At 39.9% G+C, this 21,800-nt stretch overlaps 2 protein-coding genes across 4 annotated transcripts; both read right to left on the bottom strand.

The window, feature by feature from the left end:
• Positions 1–491: 491 nt before the first annotated feature.
• On the bottom strand, positions 492–6,959 carry LOC135494744 (uncharacterized). 2 transcript variants are annotated; one of them, XM_064783006.1, is made up of 15 exons: positions 6,839–6,959; positions 6,366–6,500; positions 6,061–6,137; positions 5,596–5,891; positions 4,971–5,251; positions 4,520–4,649; positions 4,223–4,292; positions 3,922–4,084; positions 3,586–3,718; positions 3,153–3,308; positions 2,529–2,713; positions 2,108–2,308; positions 1,679–1,800; positions 1,232–1,356; positions 492–927 (listed from the first exon to the last, which is right to left on the bottom strand). In XM_064783006.1, exons 2-15 carry the CDS (start codon positions 6,459–6,461, stop codon positions 854–856), a joined length of 2,109 nt encoding a protein of 702 aa, XP_064639076.1. In that variant the 5' UTR covers positions 6,462–6,500; positions 6,839–6,959; the 3' UTR covers positions 492–853. The 2 variants fall into 2 exon arrangements, with proteins under 2 accessions (XP_064639076.1, XP_064639078.1); XM_064783008.1 differs by having other exon boundaries at positions 6,366–6,959.
• A 1,144-nt stretch (positions 6,960–8,103) lies between these two features.
• On the bottom strand, positions 8,104–13,080 carry LOC135494920 (kelch-like protein 13). Of its 2 annotated transcripts, none has more exons than XM_064783255.1 (3): positions 12,993–13,080; positions 12,431–12,566; positions 8,104–12,296 (listed from the first exon to the last, which is right to left on the bottom strand). In XM_064783255.1, exons 2-3 carry the CDS (start codon positions 12,545–12,547, stop codon positions 10,638–10,640), a joined length of 1,776 nt encoding a protein of 591 aa, XP_064639325.1. In that variant the 5' UTR covers positions 12,548–12,566; positions 12,993–13,080; the 3' UTR covers positions 8,104–10,637. The 2 variants fall into 2 exon arrangements, with proteins under 2 accessions (XP_064639325.1, XP_064639326.1); XM_064783256.1 differs by lacking the exon at positions 12,993–13,080 and adding an exon at positions 12,789–12,855.
• Between the last annotated feature and the right edge of the window lie 8,720 nt (positions 13,081–21,800).

Here is a 21,800-nt window from a genome sequence, read left to right as displayed (position 1 = left end):
AGGAATAGATTGTTACAATGTCCCCATATATCAGCTAGAGTCTTGATGCTATACAGGTCCCTTTCTGAGACACCCTGCAGGCTATATAGGAAGACATATCGCAACCAGGGCTGGACATGAAGACATTATCACAACCTATTTCTGCCGTTCCATTTTGGCACACAGCTGAATTCGACCTTGCTATACCAGATGAATGTTGCAGAAAAGGATCTGTTGAGCCTAATAAATGGGTCTGGCATGAAGACATTGTCACAACCTAGTCCTGTTGTTGTAGTTGTGTATACTTTTGCAATTTGTCTTGCTATGTATATGGGCTCTGTTTAACCTCCAGGGCCTGATGGAGACATTGTCACAACCTATCAGTACTTTTGCACCAGCTCATATGCTGCTTGAATCTTCCTTGCAGTGTATCAAAAGGATGTCTGTGGTGTATTGTATCGGGAAAATAGGACTAATAACAACAAGTTTCTCAAAACGAAACCATTCTTTATTTTCTCATTCATCATTGCTCCCATACTGAAGAGCACAGTTACAACAATACAACTTCACACGTGTACAATGGTCTATCCTGTTACCTTTCAGTAGAACGCAGATGAGCTGCTCATTTAGCAGTATATCCTGAGCACATCTGACCGGTACTGATTTACACACCTGGGTGCAGTAAGACAAGTCATACAAAAGAGACCTGCCTACAGTCTCACGCGCACTGTGGGGCTCAAACCAGGGAGCGCTTTTATAAGAGTCCAAGCCACATGTCCCAGCAGCTCCTTCCACAGCAGGCGGCACAGGTCTGATTTGCTGTAAACCTCACAATCCCAGTAGGAGCAAGTCAATCAAGTTTCCTATTCTTGCATCATGAGAAGGCAGAATTCACAGCAAACTCCAGTAGTGTCGTATACGAGGGGTGCAGATGTGTGTTGTCAAACTCTGAAGATGAAAGAAAAAGGTAGATCAATAAGACGGCCATTCATTGCAATGATATAACGATCACAAACAAAATCTTAGTGTATTCGTTGTTTTTGAGGCACTGACTGGGTTGTGACTGGAGTGACATTTCACTTGTGTCTGTCTCAGCCAATGCAAAGGTGAAAGTTAAATGTGGTTGAGCATTGGATGCAGTTACCACTGTTCCAGGATTGGTCTGGATGAGATAGAATGCCCAAAGTCAGACTATGATCTAAACCCAGATAAACATGGCCAGACCGATAAGATAACAAAACATCCCACATACCATACTCCGTCTTTATAGCAGACCTGTCTTCATTCAGCAGTGAATCCACAATATCCAGATAGCACAAAAAAGGATGGTCCTTTAGTTGAAACTTCAGGCAGTTGTTGAACTTGTCCACCACAGACCTGGAAGAAAAAATAACAACTTTGTGGAAAAAACCTACATGTACATGTACTTACCATTTATTGGAATTTGAGTCTGTCTTATCCTGAACTTCTGGTTGTGACTTGTCTTCAGAAAGCCAATTTTGGATGAATGGAAGTTATAATCAAACACCACAATTCAGTAATGATCAGATAAGGTTGATTGTCATGTCTTTCCATTATAAAACTGGGGTCATAAGTGGCTCACCTTTGCCTATTATTCAAGGAGCAGAAAGTAGCAGGTTCATTCTCAGAACCCACGAAAATGGACTTTTGAGGACTGTTCGAGGACACTAAAACATACCTTGTCATTGCCAGGACAGGAGGCACTGGATGGACGAACATCTTCCATTTGTGATCACGATGAAGCTGGCCTAATACGTCGATATAGATGTCCAGGATACATTTGATGGCATCGTCTAGACTCTGAAATTACGAATATCCATGAACTATAGCTTTTCTATCACTTGCATATACTGTCACATTTGTCATACATTGTATGTACATGACCTCTATAATCCTGCATTTGGTGAATTACCGGGTATGCTTGCTCCCTGAGGACCTACACAGTTAGTGCCAATGGCATCACTGAATCAACAGCACCTCTTAGGCTCGGCCTTAGCTTAGGAACCTAAGACTCCCAAATAAAACTTGACCAATGTCAGAGTGCACCGGATTCTAACCAGGTGTGCACGCAACTACAAACACTATGCCTGAGGAAGTACCAACCTACCTCATATCTACACTTGTCCACACACTGCATCAACCCTTCACGACAATCGATCTCGCCAAAGTTGACAATGACCGTGGCACCATTTGGTATAGTCTTGACAGCAGTATTAAAGTTCTCCTTGGAGTAGAACAAACTATCTGGTCGCAGGTGCCAAATCTTTGTCCCCGTCGAAAGAACTGGGTGGATCGTGTGTTCGAAACCCTGAAATTCAAATAACACAAAGTGTGAATTTCGGAAATTGACAATTTACTTTTATAGGTCTGGTTCATTCACTATTTCTTCATTTTGTTTTTTGCTGATTTCACTATGATTGTACTGTACATATTCGCATGCACGATACCTGCACTGCGATGTTTCTTTTTATTCACCTGAGCCATGCAATACATTGAACTCAAACAGTGTCAGCCTTTGATACACATACCCGATACATGATGCATCTCCATGCAGATGTAAGACAATGGCTGTCGCCTAGGTGATAGATAAACTTCCCGTCCATCTTGGGAATCTCCGGCTGACAATCACAGATAACTTTACTGATACAGTAGAAGTAAGCAGCTTCATTTCTGATATCAGTTGTGTGTAACATTTTACCATCGTGTAGAGGAGCTGAAAGAAAAGTACATACAGTGGAACCTCTCTTAGTGGACACCTCTCTTAGCAGGACACCCTTCTATTAGGGCAAAAAGATTTTGGTCTCAAATTGGTCTTTCTATACAAATTGATCTCCGTCATAGCAGACACCTGTCTCAGCAGGACACCGTTTCTATTAGGGACATTGATTATGGTCCCAATTATGTTATGTACAGTGGAACCTCCCTTAGCAGACACCTCTCTATTAAGGACAACCTCTCTATTAAGTACACTAGTTTTAGTCCCAAAGCGGTTGTTTCTATTCATTTTGACCTCTCTAATCAGGACACCTCTCTATTAAGGACAGCACGTGTCAGTCGCAAGGGTGTCCTTAATAGAGAGGTTCTACTGTATCTGTGCAATTTGACCTCACAAATACTGGATACAGTAGTGAAAGAGTTAAAGGGGAACATACCCAGCAGCTTGACCAGCTCAGGCAGAACGGACAGATGACCCTCAATGAAGAGTATTTTGACCAGAGTGAACAAAATGGCAATCGTGTACAGTTCTTTTTCCTCAAACTCTCGTTCTAGCCCTTGAGGTGGGGTCATCTTCTCAAAGGTGGCGCTGACTGTTGGACATGAAAATATATTTTTAGAACGATCCATACTTTCTGGTTACTTGTATGTTTCCCCAATTATGTGCCTATTATCACAACTTACTATAAAATAAGCCCTCATTATCACTTTCATATTGTGTTGTTGTAAAAATTCATTTCGGTTGATGAATTAGAGTTATACAGTAGAACCTTCCTTAGCAGACACCTGTTTATAGCAGGACACACCTCTCTATCAAGGACACTGACTTCGGGCTGAAACACACCATGGCCATTCAAGCAAAATGCTTACTTTTCCACTTATAAACAGAATCCAACAAGTGAATGATCTCCTCCAATGACACTGGTCCTAAAGTCTGGCTGCTGGATTTTTCACAGAGAAATGTTCGAAGCAGTTGGACTGATTCACGGTACTGGCATTTGCCCTGGAAAGAAAATTAAACAAAGGTTGATATTTTTCTAATTACTTGAAATTATTTTATAAACTTCAGGGTCATTAAGAAACTAAAGTGATAAATGCTCTAAAATTAAAAGTTAGGCTTGTTTTTTTTCCCAATGACGTCCTTCATCTCTAGGTAAAGCACAGTATTTCAGCGGGAAATTAGGACAAATGGAAAGTCTTACATACCTCAAGCATATGAGCTAGTGTCAGGAAAATCTGTGGATTTTGAGGTTCGAGTTCACAGCATATGTCCATCAACTCAACGGCTTGGTCCGTGCCGCCCCATTGCCGAAAAACACAGGCAATATAGAACACAGCTGAGGTGGAGTCCCAGGCTGACTGCATTGAACTGAAATTGGAAATGAATACATGTATAAATAAAATAACTGGAGGAGTTGCATACATGTCGCCTGGTGGTTAACAATCCAACACTCAAGTTATGCAATATTATAACTACCATTGGAAACATAAATGTTTTCGTCCCTACCTCTGCAGTCCTTTCATGCCTCCCGGCATCTGACAAATTTTCACAAGATTTTTCTTGACTTCATTATCTCCTGAAATCAAAACAAAGAATATGTCACACTCTTTTAAATTTGGAGTACTCAAAAACATCATATTTTTAGTCATACCAGTCGGAAATAAGTTACCGTACTCACTATTAAAGGACCATGGAAGTGATGTTGTTGCTGTGCTATATGGGTGACGTCGAATGCAAAGTTTGCTCTTCGCAACAAAAAATACGAAATTACAGCACACGCAAATATTTCCTGGTTCAATGTACCTGTCTGTTTTGCTAATGCTGCCAGTAGGACACTGACACATTCTTTGAAGTATGTGTCATTGAGGTCATATGCTATGATCGCCAGTCCAGTCATTGCATCAACATAGTCTGGGTTCTCACGCAGGACACCCTGAAAAAACAGTTCATAGAGCCCTGTCAAGACACCCTGAAAAAACAGTTCATAGAGCCCTGTCAAGTCAATCAGCTAAAGGGCATAAAGATCAAGTCAAGTTCAACTATGGAATACCGAGCCAATGGTCCTTGTTTTTTTAATGAAGACTGCTCTGAGCAGGTGGTCCTTGTTTGTCTCCCAATGAACATTACTTTACATGTTGCATCAACTTAAAAAATATTCTGCTGTCCATTGAGCATTTAGATCACTCATTATGAAATTCTTCATTATCTTTCTCTCTGTAGTCAGTATCATCGATTAGAACAATAATTCCCCTACCTGGTAAACCACAATGGCCATATCTCTCTTCTCCTGCTGCATATATGCCTTGGCAAGAAGACACTGCAGCCTCCACTTGTCCCTGCCATCCAAGCCACCGCCCTTACGACGCTCTTTACAAATATCCAATAGGTACTGTACTGGGTCGTAACGATCTCGAAACTGTAGCATCGCTGTGGCAACTTCGATTTTGAAATCCAGGTCCTTTGGGTAATATTTCTCTCCTCTCTTAGCGAATTTAATTGCTTCTGATGGACGATTTGCAAGTAGATATATTGACACTGTAACAGAATTGAAAACAATCATGATCATTATAAAACTATTCATTCAAATACTAAGAACAACCAAGTCAGATGCGCTTGAGACAACGGTCCAGGATGAACTAGCTCAACAAACAATCCAGATTTTTGCCTCTGCCATCGTACAGGCCTGGATTGTGAGAAAAAGACAAAATTAGGACAGAGAAACTGTTGACCCCCTCCCTCTGATGTAAGCATTTCATCTCTTACCGCTTCAAGCAATTTCGAGATGATCCTAACAAGAGATGAACTAACACTGACCAATGCACAAATAAAGTTACGAGACCGGAAAGACTTATAATGGATATGCAGAAAAGTTTTCTAACCTAAACCATGAAGCGTTTCCTTGTTCTTCTCATCAACATATAACACCTCTTTATAAGCTGTCACAGCCAGTCGATATAGGCCACCCTCTTTGTACTCCCCAGCTTCTCGGAGCAATTCCTTCACTTGGGCGCCCTCACGATCTTGCTTATCAAGAGAAATGGCTAAACTGGACATGGCTTTATCAAGTTGGTGTCCCTCCTTGGTTTTTTTAAGCCTCGGTCCCAAATAAGTGACGAAGATGTCCTCTTTATTCGTTATAACCGAGAGAGGATTTGCGTCGACTGGAATCTGTTCTCTGGAAATGATAAGTTATAGTTATCGATATTCATTTTCTACTGAGGGCCTGCATGAAAAACCAATTCAGCCAGACTGTAACCCAATGAGACCACTCTTATCTACATACAATTATACTTTTGTTAACCTACAGGGGCCTACATGGATCTACAAATAATTGTGGACAATACCTCTTTGAGTTGAGCAGAACAACATTGCCTATGGTCAACTTTGTCTTCAACTCTTCACAGGCTGAGTCAAGGAATATCTGAAACAACAAATACTACTGTGAACCCACAAATCTTCGCAGCCACTTTACTTTGCGGTTTTGTGAAACATCAACTTCTGTGTACTTATCATTCTGTCACAGTAATTTCAGATTTTCTCTATCCTATTTTCTCTGCCCTATATTTTTGCAATTTGTTGTAAATGCGAAAAAAACTTGACAATGAAAGGCGCTGATCATTCATATATCAACAGCTCTTTAATTATTTACCTGAAGAACATCTCTGATACATCCCTTCTTGTCCTCAGGCCACTTCATCACAATAGTTGTCTCCGGCGGTTCTTCATAATGCAGGTAGAACTTCATTCTCGGACATGCGACTGGGAGGCCTCTGTTGAAGTTGTTCTATAAAGTGGGCAAATGTAAATTGTCAGTGACAGTGAATGAGACGTTTTTCCCACTTCTATGAACGAGACGTTTTTCCCACTTCTATCTACTCCATCAACGGTGGCTGGAAGTGCCCAGGCCCAATGCCATGACCTGATACACTAATAAACTTGATATACATGTAGAGTAGACACTACACTACAGTACGAGTACACTTATGGCAGCTATTGTAGTAGTAGTAGTAAGTATAGTTAGTACAGCTCAAAACATCATCTCAATTCATCCATGGCTCAAGACTGGCACTAGTTCAGCCAATGATTACAAGGTTTCATACGCCAAACTAACATTGAATTGACCTTCAACCTATGTTACCACTTCAAATCAACTGACAATCTCCAGAAATCATGGAAACAGCAAAGAAAGTGGGATCAAAATCATGAAATTTACAAATGTCATGTACACAAATGTACATGTGCATAATTGCTAAAAATAGAACATCCTTGACCTTTGTGGCAATACGCTATATCATGGAATTCCATATATCATCAGGCAGCCGCCTATTCAGGTCTCATTAGGAAGTTTTTTTGTATTCATGTGCGACCAACCGTAGTTCCTAAAAAATCATTAATTTTTGGTTCTCACAGTATTTCAGTGTTAATTTCGCAGTTGTTTTGGCAAAGACATGTTTTTCTGGAGTTTCTGAAACCTAGAGCGCTACTCAATAGGTGGTTAACAAGAAACTACGCATTTTACTGTTGTTGCCGACGTATGTGTACACTGAACTTGGGATGTGCGTCGGCCCCGTGTTGAAATGCCGTCCAGTACCAGTTGGTGCGTTTTTCGCTGATTTGTGCAAAATTCAACATATATCTCAAAAGTTTAATGGTTGACCCTCGATTTTTTTTGATTTTTGTGTAGCGTAAGCAACTGTCTTTCACGGGGGAATGGCCACTGTAAGAATTATCCAGGAAGAAATGTATAATATTTGGAGTTTTCCGTGATTGTCCTGCCCAATTGGCAATATTGTCATTTGGGATGGTGAACAGAGCTAGGAGCAAATGCGACGCTTCTGATTTATTTAAAGAAATAAAATGCCCGATTTAACATCCTGCAGAATCAGGGGAATCGGGGGTTTCCAGTGATATACGACACAAATGGGTTGTCCTCATGAAATCACATTGGAAACGCATTTTAAAATAGATGTTACATCCTGTAAGACGTCATGGGGCACGTCATCATCGCGTACATTCGGAAAAACTTCCCAACGAGACCTCAATCATGGGAGCAACCTAAAATGTGGAAGCGGGAATGATTGCCAAATGGCAAAGCGAGGCTGAACAAGAGGCCAGTTAGTCAGTCACTCAGCTGTGGATGAAGCAATGACACCAAGCCATTTTGGTTCATTTTCAGTAGTTAATTGCTTTGTTGGAAAGATGAAAATGTGTCCTGACATAGAATAGAGGCTGACTGATGGCAAGCTGGACAGACGGGCCACATGAGTACTGTAGGTAGTCCAAATGTCTCCTTCAAAGAGAGTCTGAAGCTATGATGAAGGGCAGACACCAAATAGGGACTTGGGATCACCGCTGCAAGCAATTCACTAAACCAACACAATTTCCCTTTGAAACGTTTTATTAAAACAATTTCTTCAAATTACATTTTTGTAGAAACATCACTGACATTTGCATTTTTTTTAGAAATATTTTTTGGACATTATCCAATCACAATAAGGTCAGTGATCACATGATATAGTAGGTATCACACAACAGATCAGTAAGACTGAGGATCAACCTCTGTCACAGGGGTGCTGCTATTGCAATATGATTTCTGATGGGCAGCTACCCCTGTCAACAATCCAGGAAAGCTGGACTTGCATGACCTTGTAATGTACTCCATGTAGCCAATCAACACATGTTTTGTGTCATAGTCGGGAGGTCTGGAGAGCTACCAGTTCAATCTCCAACAACAAGGACTGACATCAGACCTCTGTGATGGAGACTGAAAAATGATGCAACTTCAGCACTCTCTATAGGAGGTTCAAGACATCAGAACTACTGAAAAAAACAATAGTTTTTTCCAAGTTCTTGACTGAGAAATGAATCTTTTCCCTAGCATCTTCTCATTGTTAGCTACTTCTTCACAGAACTTTTGATGTGACATCACAGGCTTGAATATTATAGAGATTTGGCGTTGGAAACTGCACCAATCTCATTACAGGCGGAATAGGAATTCACATTTGTCATTAGCTACTTGAGCACTAAATGCACTGAAATCTAAATTGTAATGAATTGGAACTAAGAGATTCACCCTATGAATCATGCCAGGGTCTTATAATATATCATGGATATAAAACCCTGGTGTACCCTTTCTAACCAGCAAGCCAACAAATGCATGTTTTTAGTTTCAAAAGTGGTGACGTGCATCATCGGCGTGAATCATAAGCCCTGTTTCATATCAGATAACCGTATTGCATGATCAAGCCAGGTCTCCAAACCTGTGTGGTAGCGAGCAGTGTTATGCTCCTATAATAAACAAATTCCATCAGTAATTTGAATTTGATCCACTCACTATATATGTAAACGAAATCGCAAATGAGCACAAGCACATAATGAACATTCTTAATACAAAACCGGGTTAAATTTTTGTCAATTAAAGTTTTATAACACAGAAAATTACTAGAAACTCTGGAGTAAATAGGTTTGATATAGTACATAGGCATCTATGTAGACTATAGCACACAATGATAAAAATATGAAAGTCAATGCATCACATGCAGGGCTTGAAAAATACTTGCTTTGCAAAAACCAGATAATCACGGGACATATCGTACAAAGATTCTCCATACACATGTCACTGAGTGACCCCCCTGGACAAATTCACAACAAGCATTTTAAAACCCTGCATATCCATCTAACTTTTTTGTCAATTACATAAAAAGCTCACTTGACAGAAGACATAAAATACAGTACAAAAACCAACAAGCAAATGAGAAGCACATTTAGACCACTCTTATCACATTATCATTACGCACGCACCAAGGCATTTTACCTTATCCTGAAGGGCAATTTTTGCCTTCACACATATCTTTCTTTCTCTCGACCCATAGGCCAAACCAACGTCAAGTACAAGCACAAACCACATTCAAACTTTCAGAGACCATTTGCATTTTAAACAGTGATAAAAACATACAAAATCAACATCAAACCAGCAAGAACAGGCGTTTATCCAATAACAATGCATTGATTATCAATTCAAAATAAACCTACACAGCAACCCCCCCTCGCCAGCCACCAACGCGTTTTTCTTCTCGTCAAGGAACTGATGCCACACTGGTGTAATTCATGTTATTTGCTGTCACACCAAACCCAAACACCGACATAAGCAAAATATGCAAATGTTTGACATCAACCTGCAGGTGTCAACTGTAGGTCTTCTATACTCCTCCTTTTATAAGAGAATTTACAATAAACGCATAAAAAACTCTCGTTTCGTGAGATTGAATCGCCATTCACGATCAAATTCCCCTTAAAAAGCGGCGATTATTATGCACAATTTTCCAACGACTTGGCGATACAATAGCGCGCAACATTACTAGCCAACATGGCTCACCAGGCTATAACACTCATAATAGCACCTTCCCACATCACAACTACCCCCAACGTAACTCACTGCTCAAAGCTAACTACAACCCCTCCGCCCGTCGGAGCCAATCCTAATCTTCTTTTGAACACAAGCGTACATGGACCAGATTCTTGAAGCCATATAGTTTAGTGCCCTTGCCTTCGCTACAGGTATACAAGCCTTTCAACTGCATGGTTTTCACACCATTCGATGGTGTGAGAGGGCGCTACATGTCCCCAAATAAGCATAAAGTATTTCAAACTTTTCCAAAACATTTTTTTAGCTTTTACAGATAAGGTCCTAAACCTAGGCAAAATAGCAAAAAACTTGTCCCAAAATTGGCTAAAAAACACAACAGAGTTTAAATGTTTACATTTGATTGAAAGGCCTGCGTATGACAGGGCAGCATTGCCTCTCATGTTGTTTGAATACAACAGAGGTCAGTCGTGCTGCCTCGCTGGATTTCATGGAAAGGTCATGGGTATATCATTTGAACACTCGGGTCACAATTGAAGTCCCTAATGTCCAGTATCATTATCTTGTGTTGGTAATCTTGACAAGTTTCTTATCATTGAAGTTAATCTTTGCAATCACTCCCTTTGTTTGCTGGAAGTTCAGGCCAGGAGCTTTGGCTATTTTAGTCCATATCATTTTCTCAGGATCGTAGCACCAAAGTTCGTCCTCTGCGGCTTTGAAGTGTTCGTGGCCAATGGAGAAGATTTTGTTGTTCAAGGAAACAAAATGGCCGTCAGAGCGGCCTTTCAGAGTATTGCTTAAACACGTCCACTGATCTGTTGGAATATCGTAAACTTCAATCGGAACTAGTGACTGCTGTTCTGAGTTTGGCTGGCTGTTCTGAAGACATATTCCACCGAAGACGTAGATTTTATCCTGCAGCGTTATCATACTGTGCAGCCGCCTTGGACCGCTGAGCATATTAGGCTTGCAGTCCCATTTTCTCGTGGCTGGATTGAAACAAATGAAAGTATTGGCCGGTAGGATATCATGGCCGTTTAGAGAAGACCAGCCGCCCGATATATAGATATTCTCCTTGGCGACGACTGCGGCGTGGGAATGTAATGGACATGGCAAGGCATCGAGTCGTGTCCAGGTATTTGTTTCAACATCGTAACACTCTATACAATCCAGTATGACGTAGTTGGCAAACTTTCCACCAATGAGGTAGAGTTTCTTATTCAAACTGACCAGGGCTGCCTCCGTGCGTGGCCGTTCCATTGGCTGGAGCTCTTGCAGGGAAAGGTGACGAGGATCAAAGCGGCACAACGAAGCGGTCGAGACACCGCCTTCATTCTGATAATCTAAAACACGGCATATGTAAATGAAATTATCAAGCACAGCCATTTCTGCGCTTACATTCCCACAAAATTCTGAAGTTAAATTAAAGAAGCTATTTGTCTCTTCCTGATACGCCGTTACTTTCAATGGCGTGTAGGCACTTCCAGGATGGACGCAAACAAGGGAATCGGACGGCGTTCGCAGGTTTGTGTTAATCGAATCACTGAATTTGATTGGACCAGCTTTACTCTGTTGGTGATAGAGTAGTCCCCTACTGACTAGGGCCGATACATCGCTACTATTCCGTACAAAATCACTCTGCGCAATTTCCTGGAGCTCCGCCTCGGACATCAGACCGAAACGAACGTCTTTCATGATGTCTCGGATGTGTTCTGTTCGGTCCTCATCCTCCTCAATCCAACGTCGGACGTGATGAAATACCTGCAACTCTGATCGTGTCCGTAACTCGTCACTAGAAACATACTTTATAAAATGATCCAACTTCAAGTTAAAGAACAACTCTGTCTTGGCAAACTCTTCAAAGTTCTTCAAAACTAAAGTGTCAAATTCTTTGAGAACACCAGGAAGCGAGTACGTGTCAGCAATTTCCAAAATATCGTCCGCGTTGTCAAATGTTAGTAACGAATTGAGATACTTGGTACAGCGGTCGAGCGCGGCATGTACCTGGAGATGACTGGCAGCGTCTAAGATATCGCTCAGCGTGTCATGGTTCAAGTTCAGTTTTCCCGTGTATATGAAAGTTATGATGTGATCAAGTGCGGTCCCAGTTAATCCCTTTAAGTCGACACTGTCTTCACGGCTCTCCTTCATGTTCATGGAACCTCGGAACATCACTTTGAAATAATCACAGGTTGCTGCTAGGAGGGCTTTGTGGACCTGAAAATATAAAGAAAGATAGTCACTTACTCACACTTTTTATGGCTTCAACAATCACGATTCGTGGGCTTTTTCTCACCAATTTCTTATTGTACAAATTAAGATGAAACGAAATTTGACTACATTTTTCTGACCTGAAATGTCTTTTCATTTGCTGACACGGTGAAGTCACATAGGTGGCCATCGTCTTCTCTCAGAGAGTTGAGACCCTGCACCACCACTTCTCCGTAAGATCTCTCCTCCTCCGCCATATTGGAATGGCTTCAGTTCCTGAAAACAAATATTTCATATTGTCAATAACAGAAAGGTAGAAAAATGCACATTTTGATGTTCATGCATGTCATGTTTAGACCGCGCTGGGATCATCAACCAGACTTTTTAAATTCGGATAGTGTACCGAATCCAGAAGAACCTAGTGTTGCATGTCAACACTTGAGACAATTACAGAGCAAGTTCACATTGAACAAGGAGGTCTTGGCCTACACCACTCACACAGTTTTCTTCTGTGTTGCGCAATAAACAAGGATCATGCACTGGTATTGCACAGCATGAATGCATGCCTCAATGGGCTGCGTAAAGAATATGATAAAAAAACGAAAATCCTGCCACTTTGAATCAATGAAAAAGAGGAGAAATGAGTTATGATCTTTCACAACAAAACATAAAATCTATACTCCGTTTTCTGATTACACAAACCTCACAATCTGTTTATTTTGTCTGGCTGAGAAAATGAAGGAGACAAATCTTTGAAAAGGACTAACGAATTTGTCTGGCCAAGTCTGGAAATCGCCATATTGAATGACGCACTGAGTTTTCACCTCTGCAAAGAGTTTTTTAGAAAAATTTTGGTATTACACAAAAGATCTTATATAGCTATATTTTCCCCATCGAATGATAGCGATAAATGAATATATATATTAAATTGTATATGAAGAAATTAAATGCATTTTGACGATAATACAAATAAGAAATGTGATAGTATGTGATGCACTATATTGGCAGTAAGCCATATTATTGAGCATTGACGTACCAACGTGCAGCAGAGATATTAAACAAATTTGTACAACCTCGCCTCCATGAGTGTTAATAAAAATCGAACTTTTACTGCCGGGATATCGATTAAAGGGACAACAATGGCATTACTATGTGCGTTCAGTCTAGTTCCAGCAGTACCGTAACTTCACCGAACAGGGTGTAGATTGTGACATTGTCCCTGGGCTATTATATTGTCCTTTTGATGTCGATGGCCGGGATCGATGGTTTTACTGACATCAGGCGAGAGTCTGTTTTCTGAGATTCCCGGCCGAGATTATCTTTCTTATGTACGATGGGTCAAGGAGCTTTCTCAGTATGATGTAGGCCTAGCCTGGGTACAGATCGTCGGGAGCTTGCTCTGGCTGACCTGTGTCCTGGGTGCGTACATCGTCGAGAGCTTGCCCAGGATGACCTTCCCTTAGATGGTGTACTCAAGACGGATCGTCAGACGCGCCCAGGATGTTGTACCATGGAAACAGATAGCCGGGAACTGCACACACCCCTCCCCCTCCACGATGATCTACCCAGATCACCAGGAGCTTGCCCAGATGATGTGACCTCGGCACAGATCACCGGGGCCTTGCCCATGATGGTACAGATTGTGAGGAGCTTGCATAGGACGCCAGATACAAAGTTCTAGTCCAGTCGAGTCCGATACGCGAGGTTTAGGCCGGGTTTGCATTATAATGTATAGGGCTACAACACAAGTCTCTAGTGCATCTGAGCGAGGTAAAGCTAACCCACTTGAAACCAAGTTGATGTCGGATATAAATGTCCAAAGGAAATGAATCTCTGAAAGATGAAGAAACAAAGTCTACTCAATCGTGTTTAGTAATTTTTTATTTACAAATAATGCACGCTTGTCTGATTTGTTGAACACGCAGACTTACACTTACATTCTACACTGCCAATTGACCAAATGATTAAATTATTACTCAGAAAAAAACATTTAATTCGTCGTCACACTTCGGAAACTCCCGTAAATCTCTGGGAAATCCCGAGCGCTCGAACACTCTGAAAGCCATTCTATTGTCAGTACACAAATATCAGAAAAGTATTTTGAGTCATAAAACGCACATTTCGCCACATTTGGGGAACTGACGTAAATGTTTGGGAATGCTCCTTCACCCCGAAAGCCATTGTACCCCGCATTCCACTCAGTCCATAAATATCAGAAAAGGGGTCGAGTTATAGCACCAAAACACCTGGTTAATTAAAGACACTGCGAATCATGCTAAAATCAGTATGAGTCTCAAACTTTCAAGCCGAGATTCGTTATGATCATGAATATGAAATTCGTCCAATTACAATAGATGTGTGTTACCAAGAATAAAAAGATTGAGATTTTCGAACTGCGAAGACCACACACAATCTGTCTTGTTTTCAGTCTGATTTCCGTTGATTATCGCAGTGATAAAGACGAGCAAGATGATAGTTCTGATCTTCCACAGATAAAGGAAATTAGCCGCAAGTTCACATAACATGTACATGCATATGTCGTGCTGGGCACGATACTGGGTATCTTAGAGAAGTCTCAGGACCCCATTAAAAACATGTATTTAATCATAATCTATTTAAGGAATGTGTATGTGACAATAATAGAGCAACACCAGCCACAAGGAGCAATACCTATTGAATGGGAGTCAATTTATCCATTCTCACCGCCAGAGGGCGATCCCTTTATTGCGTCATCTAGTGGCAAGAAATACAACTACAACACCCATTTTTCATTTTTACATTCACATGTTCCCTTAACGCTCTGATCTCTAACATTTAACGTACATATATCAAATACTGGTCATAAAATGCCTGTATCCATGCAGTACATGCAAAACTATCAACAAAGCAAGCAAAACAGCTCTAAAACAGCGTGCACGTTGGACAGAGTGCGCAAGTTGATAAACACACCCTAAAACAGCGTGCAGGCACAGGCCTGCATGCGGTATGTCTCTAGACAGATGTGCGCGATCCATCCCTCGGCTGTCCTGCTTCCGTCTTTTTTTAAACTTATTTTCAGTTTGTAGGTGCCTGTGTAGAATCTCTTCAAAGCTGAAGTTCTATTTGAGAAATAGGGCATATACGCCGACCACTTGTGAAGACAGGGGGCAAAACAGCTTTTAAAAATAGCCTTGTTCTAGTCAATCAATCGATCAATTAATCAAATTGTATGGCGCAACTTTCCAGGCAAAAGACTCCTGTTCAGGTGCGCCCTCCTATCCGCTGTACTCTGCTGCTGATGCGTGTGGAAGATACTGTGTACGTCAGCATTGGTATTAATTTATGAGCTAGTATATATAGGCCTATTCGACGTGAAGAGATTTTTTGCCAGTTTGATATAAATACTTGCCGTATTAAGAACGCTACATCGACACCACACAGGTAAACTGCTGGCACGCCCAAACCCGTCACCGACGGGTATTATGCTACGGGGTTTTGAACAAATATATGAATCAAAATATTTTTTATAATGATGATAAGTAATAGACTTAAAGATAATGAGCAATAATCATTCAAGTATAAGAGCACTGTTGTCTGCAGCTCAGATTTTGCACGGCATTTTAGAAATTTAAAAGGGAAATACATCAATTTCAACTCCATGTATACACATATATTAGCCCCATAGTTTTGTCTCTCGGGTCCTATCACAATATACTATAGAATGTTCCAAAATATTGTGTTCTTTTTGGGGCACGAGTTGTGAATAAAGTTAGAAACATCTGAACAGCATTAGAAATCGTGATGGGAAAAATAGCTTGGCCTTCATCTTTTTAAGTTCCATATTCAGCTAAAACATTAGCCTCTAAGCACAATTAATACACATCTTTATAGTATAGGGTTAATGTGAGCTTTGGTATACATTTATAATGACTAAAAGATTGCATTCTGGTGTGGTAAGATACAATTAAAATACATCAATGGCTACTTCTGGCGATATTTAGAGCAACAAAAATAAACTTTAAAGTCATGTGACTGGTCGCCATCTTTGATTCGCCACCACCACATGACCAACACGTGATCTCAACGACGGGCTGGCAGTCTAAAAAGTCACGCAGATCTATAGAGCGAAGACATAGTGACCTTCAGCTATCTTTTGTGCAATAGTTTCCATACAAAATATACCAAGGTTCCCCGCCAGACCACATGTTCACTCAAAACTAAGTCGATAGTAAGGCCTTACACTTGCATTATATGCTACACCTGATCACATACCACTTCGAAAGGATTTTAAGTATACTAAACATAAACTCATCAACGTGAGGTATTCGTATGTTTCGAATATAAAAGTTGTATGTTGTTGGTTTCTGGCGGGAAGCCTAGTTTGAACTGTTTATACTTTCAACGTGCGTCGTTTTAAAAGTTGGAATTAAAAGACAAAACAACCCAAAATACATTTGTAACAACGATACTACATATGTATAGCACATGAAAAAAACTCATATTATGATATTTTGCACGGCATTCATTGGCAAACATTTAGTTATTGTCCGAATTAAATGTCATTTTCGTCACTCCGGTGCAAACTCTGGGACTTTCTGTCTCAAAGACTAAATTGCCTTGCTGAAATTATCCCCCTGGACTCACTTTTGAAATAATATTTTAGTGTAAGACATGTAGTGTATACAGTATAGTTTGTGTAAAAAAAACAACAAGACTCAAAAGGCCTATACCTCATTCGTGTTCATGACATTTTGCTTGTTGTTCATGTAATAGAAATACATTGTGCAATTATCATGCACGCAATTCGCAGGAACTTAGCATCTGTGATACTTGTGTATCAGTCTACATAACAGCTTTATTGAATTTTTTATTCAGTTCGTATTTTACAACTGACGATTTTTCAAATTTAAGTTTGATTTTCAGATTTTTGAACGAAGGGAGAAGGCCTTTAAAGAAATGTCACCAGTTGTCTAGCACAACGACCAAAAACACTGTGGACATAGAGACTGTTGTGTTTGTAGTCGAACATTTATAATAAACCTGAGTGATTTCCAATGATTTTACACAATGTTTGCATTTTAGTGCTCTTTTCCCTAGAAGTTGTTCGCACGGTTTGGTACATAGCACTGAAAAACGTCCACTGTATGATTAAATGTTACATGAAGGTCAGAAGCATACCAATTTCAATCGCTATAAACCAGTCGCCAAAGATCGTAAGCTGTGTAGCATTCATGTTATTTCACATAGAGAGAGAAGCGAATGAAGACGCCTAGTTTAAGGCTGTCTGAGGAGTTCTAAACCGGAAGTGACAGAAAAACCGGAATGGACTGGTTCCATCTTTTTCTTTAGGCATTTTCGAGAAATACAAGCCAAAGTCATGAAACAGGTAAGCTGTGCCAGATAGGTACAAGTTTCGAGGTCGGTAAGTGTTGTAGTCCCGCACCCATCGTTGGCAGTTCATACCAATATCCAAATGAACACAGCATTTTGGCCGAAAATCCATCAAAGTCTCAAGAAACATTTGGAATCAGTCTGTCCCTGTCAATCACTGTAAATTACTGAAACGGAAGAATCATTATGTAGTCTTTCGCATTTCGTAAAAATCTAATAATTCGGCTTGAAAGTGTCAATACTTCATGGAATGTAAATGATTCACATCTAAATTACTGAATAACCAAAATGGTATATAAGAATAGAAACGGTCCGACTTGTATGAGCTGTAGCGATTATATACATGAATGCACCACACGATGTAGGGTATTCGAAAACAGAGACACGAAGATACAAGAATAAAGCAATCAGCATCGAGTAGCTAAATAAACGAAACGGAATATGATGGAACATGATGATAACATCACCACGCCCAAGACAGCCGCAAAAAGGTTTCCCAGTTCTGGGGGCGACTAGCGGTCGATCCCATGGTTAGCACAAAGTGTTTGCATACATTCTTGTTCACATGATAAATTCTTATGCGATGATTAAGCGTGATTTTATCACGTTTAATCTACGTTCATCCCGTCATTTCGATGACGAGGCCGGGATTCCTATAGTACTGCTATGCGGGACGAACACCAGAATATGAGTTATTTCTTAGGGTATATATTCGAAAACAGAGACACAAAAAAACAAGAATAAAGCTATCAACATCGAGTAGCTTCAGCAATAAACGTATGTAGACTGTATAATGACGTATGCAGACTTTGGTAAAGTTCATCTTGGAATGGAAAACCCACATTCTGGTGTATACTCGGATTCTGGTGTTCGACCAGACCTGATTATATACCAATATAATTGTGCAGTATAAGACGGCCCTTTGACCAATCTGAAGATTTCTCTATTTCGTCTTTTCGCTGTTTTCTCATACCCAATGATATCAGTTTAACAATGATCCACATAAAGTTTTGAAATTGACCTTTGACTCGGATGTGAATCCTTCTACGAGGTACTTCGGCGGCATGCGTATTCACATTTCATTTGTTTTAAAATATACGGAACTAAACGAAAATATTGCAATTTTGTCCAAAAGAACTTTGACCACTCACATAACAGTAAACTGTACAGTCACTTATAAGCTTTATACATATTATCAGTGGCAGAAACATTATTTTCGAATGTGACAAATCGCACACCATTTAAATAGTTTGACTTCGTTTCCCCTGGCATAACGTGGGCGACGTACTAAACATAAAAGACACGAGGTTTCCCTGCCCAACCTTTTGAATGCTTGGCAACAGTTGCTGGTTATTATCGTTTCATAACTGACCGAACTTAATCTCAATAAGAAAACATAAAATAAATAAATGAAAAAGCACCAAAAACAACATACAATGTACAGCAGGTCCATGATCCATACCGGGTGGCCCAGAAAATACGTCCCGCTTGTAAAGGTTTGTTATCTGAAAGACGAATCAGCCAGGAGCATTCAAAATTTACTTCTTGAATTTTGCATTTTTTACTCAAACTCTTGCAAAGTTATACCTTGCACCTATTAGTACAGTAAGGAAATTGACGATTTCTTTGAATTGAAATTTTTCATAAGATATCCGGATTTTCCGATTTTAGTGTTGTATGTTTTAGGCATTTTTTTCTTTCTTTTTTTCTGTTACTAACAGATAATGCGTGTTGTCATGATCAGTGTGAATTCTATTGTTACATGAATATCTGATATAGTCTTTAAAATATTTAACTTTTATGAGCGGGACCTTTTTTTGGGTCACCCGATATTCCATTACTCAAAAAGGCAACGGAATAATATACAGTATGTTCAGTTCAATCCTTAACTAAAACGAACACCATATGGCAGTTACATTGGTTAATTACAATACATACTTTATGGCAAATGAGCTTGGAGGGCAGGACTGGTGTGCGATGCCAGTCATAGTAGAGGTTTTAACAGCAGAAAGATAACAGAACAGTTAGGCCAGCGGGACTCGAACGATCTCGTAGTATGAATAATACAACACAATTTGGTGAACAAATTAAAATTCATAACGCTTAAATTTTCTTTTCTCCGAGTTTTTGTGTATCCTGTACATGTTAATCGATCAGCAAATAAAGGCCTTTTTCTGCTATCAAAACCCACTGTGCAGTTGGTTCACAGACAGCAGCAATGTATCGTATGAGATTTTATTGGTAAATACGATTATATATTACAATTATATATTTTAATTGATTAGTTGATTGCAGACATTTGTTAGGCCGATATAGCGCTTTATTTTTTTGGGACAAATTTGGTGTGCTTGGGTTAGCTGTCGGGGTTGAGTGACAGTTCCTCGTTTTTTTCAGTCCACCAAATTTCCGCTCGGAACGCTGGCAAACTAGTTTTGATCACATTCATCGTACCCGCTTACAACATATGGGTTAGACGCCATGTTGAATAAGACAAAAAAACCGTACTAATGCATCAAACAAACCAGACAGAGCAAACTGAATGAATGAAAAATTAGAACTGTCAGTGTCAATAGAGATACCGACTGTGGCGAAATATGCTGGCAGCCATCTTTAAAATTTTTGAAATGTGCAAGCAGCCATCATTAATTTCAAAATTTGCAGGCGGCCATCTTTAATTTTAAACTGCGGAGGCATCATAACTACTCATGACTAGAATATCTCAAATAGTCCTGAACCTGTGTCAATCACTGGTGACGTCAGACGTCTCCAGGATATCGGACCACTTCGGAAGGGAGTTCGAATCGGCGGCTTCAGTTTGTGATTATGCTACAGCAAGCTTTTAGACAGGCAGTGAATGTGCATCTTGGGGCGAACATATTGCTTCCGTAGCTTTATGGTTTCATGGATACAGGTATAAAATACTTTTGCGCTGAATATTTCATTTTGGGCCTCTAGTTTTGTATCACAGCTTACTGTACGTAAAGGTAACACCATGTGTCGGACGACATACAACACTTTACTTTACGTCCGTGGTAATTGAATATGCCTAGTATAAAATATTGTTCGTGTTACTTGCATATTAGGATGACAAGAAAGCATCAGGAGCAGAACAATAAGATAAAAGTCGAGTGATTTCCAAGTACGCACTATTATGGGAACACTGTATTATTAAACGCCGATAAAGATATGTTCAAACAGTTAGTGCAAAAAGGCATCGGTGATTTGAATATCGTCGTCAAACTACAATGTACTATTCAGACAGTGCACCAGTGAGACCATGATAATATAAAATAATCAGATATTATTTTCGTCGGAATATTTTGACACGGATGGCATATTGATTTAACTCAAACATCTGACACCAAAATGAGAAAAAACCTAACCTCACCATTCAAGAAACCAAGTTTACTCAGAATTTTTTGGTCGAAATTGCACGACAGGTACACGACTGTCTACATCGTTACAACAATATGGTCACTATATCGACAAAGCCTAATCGAAAGTCATCCACTTGGTATTTTCAGTGATATACTTGAATGTGCTGGCAGCCATCTTTGATTTTTAAAACGTGATGGCAGCCATCTTTGAATTTATATACTGTAGAGGCATCCTTTCTACTTATCATCACAACATCAATAACTAACAGTGTTTGTGCACATACGCGTCGGTGTGCATACGTTTCAAGATAAACAATGTTCCTCTTTATTCTGGTGCCCGAAACGTCTCCTTTGAGCAACGTGTTATTTCCATGGCCTCATACCTAACTGTAATGCATTATCCTACACTAATACACATACTAGGCTGTTTGGCACAAAGTTAAGTATTCATCATCACACCATTTTTTATATTTCGCACATTTTTAACTCAACCGTTCATTTTTCCAGTGGAAGAAAAAATTTGATTCATTTTTTAAAAATTAAAAAATCTTGTCAACCGAAGTGGGCACGCCATTCGAAAGATTCAAAATTTCTGACTGAGTGTTTTTATATATCTTTCTTCCTATAAAAATATATAAAATAACTTCGGAATATCCGTTCTATTTATAGTGTTTACAAGACTTAGTATATTCACACAGAATGCTGCAATAGAGGCTTCTTCACAATATCATAATATCAATATCTGTACAACTATACCATGACA

The sequence above is a fragment of the Lineus longissimus genome, chromosome 10, assembly GCF_910592395.1.
Source record: "Lineus longissimus chromosome 10, tnLinLong1.2, whole genome shotgun sequence".
Taxonomy (NCBI): domain Eukaryota; kingdom Metazoa; phylum Nemertea; class Pilidiophora; order Heteronemertea; family Lineidae; genus Lineus; species Lineus longissimus.
The sequence above is the reverse complement of the archived record's forward strand: the minus strand, read 5'-3'. Positions and strand labels throughout refer to the sequence as shown.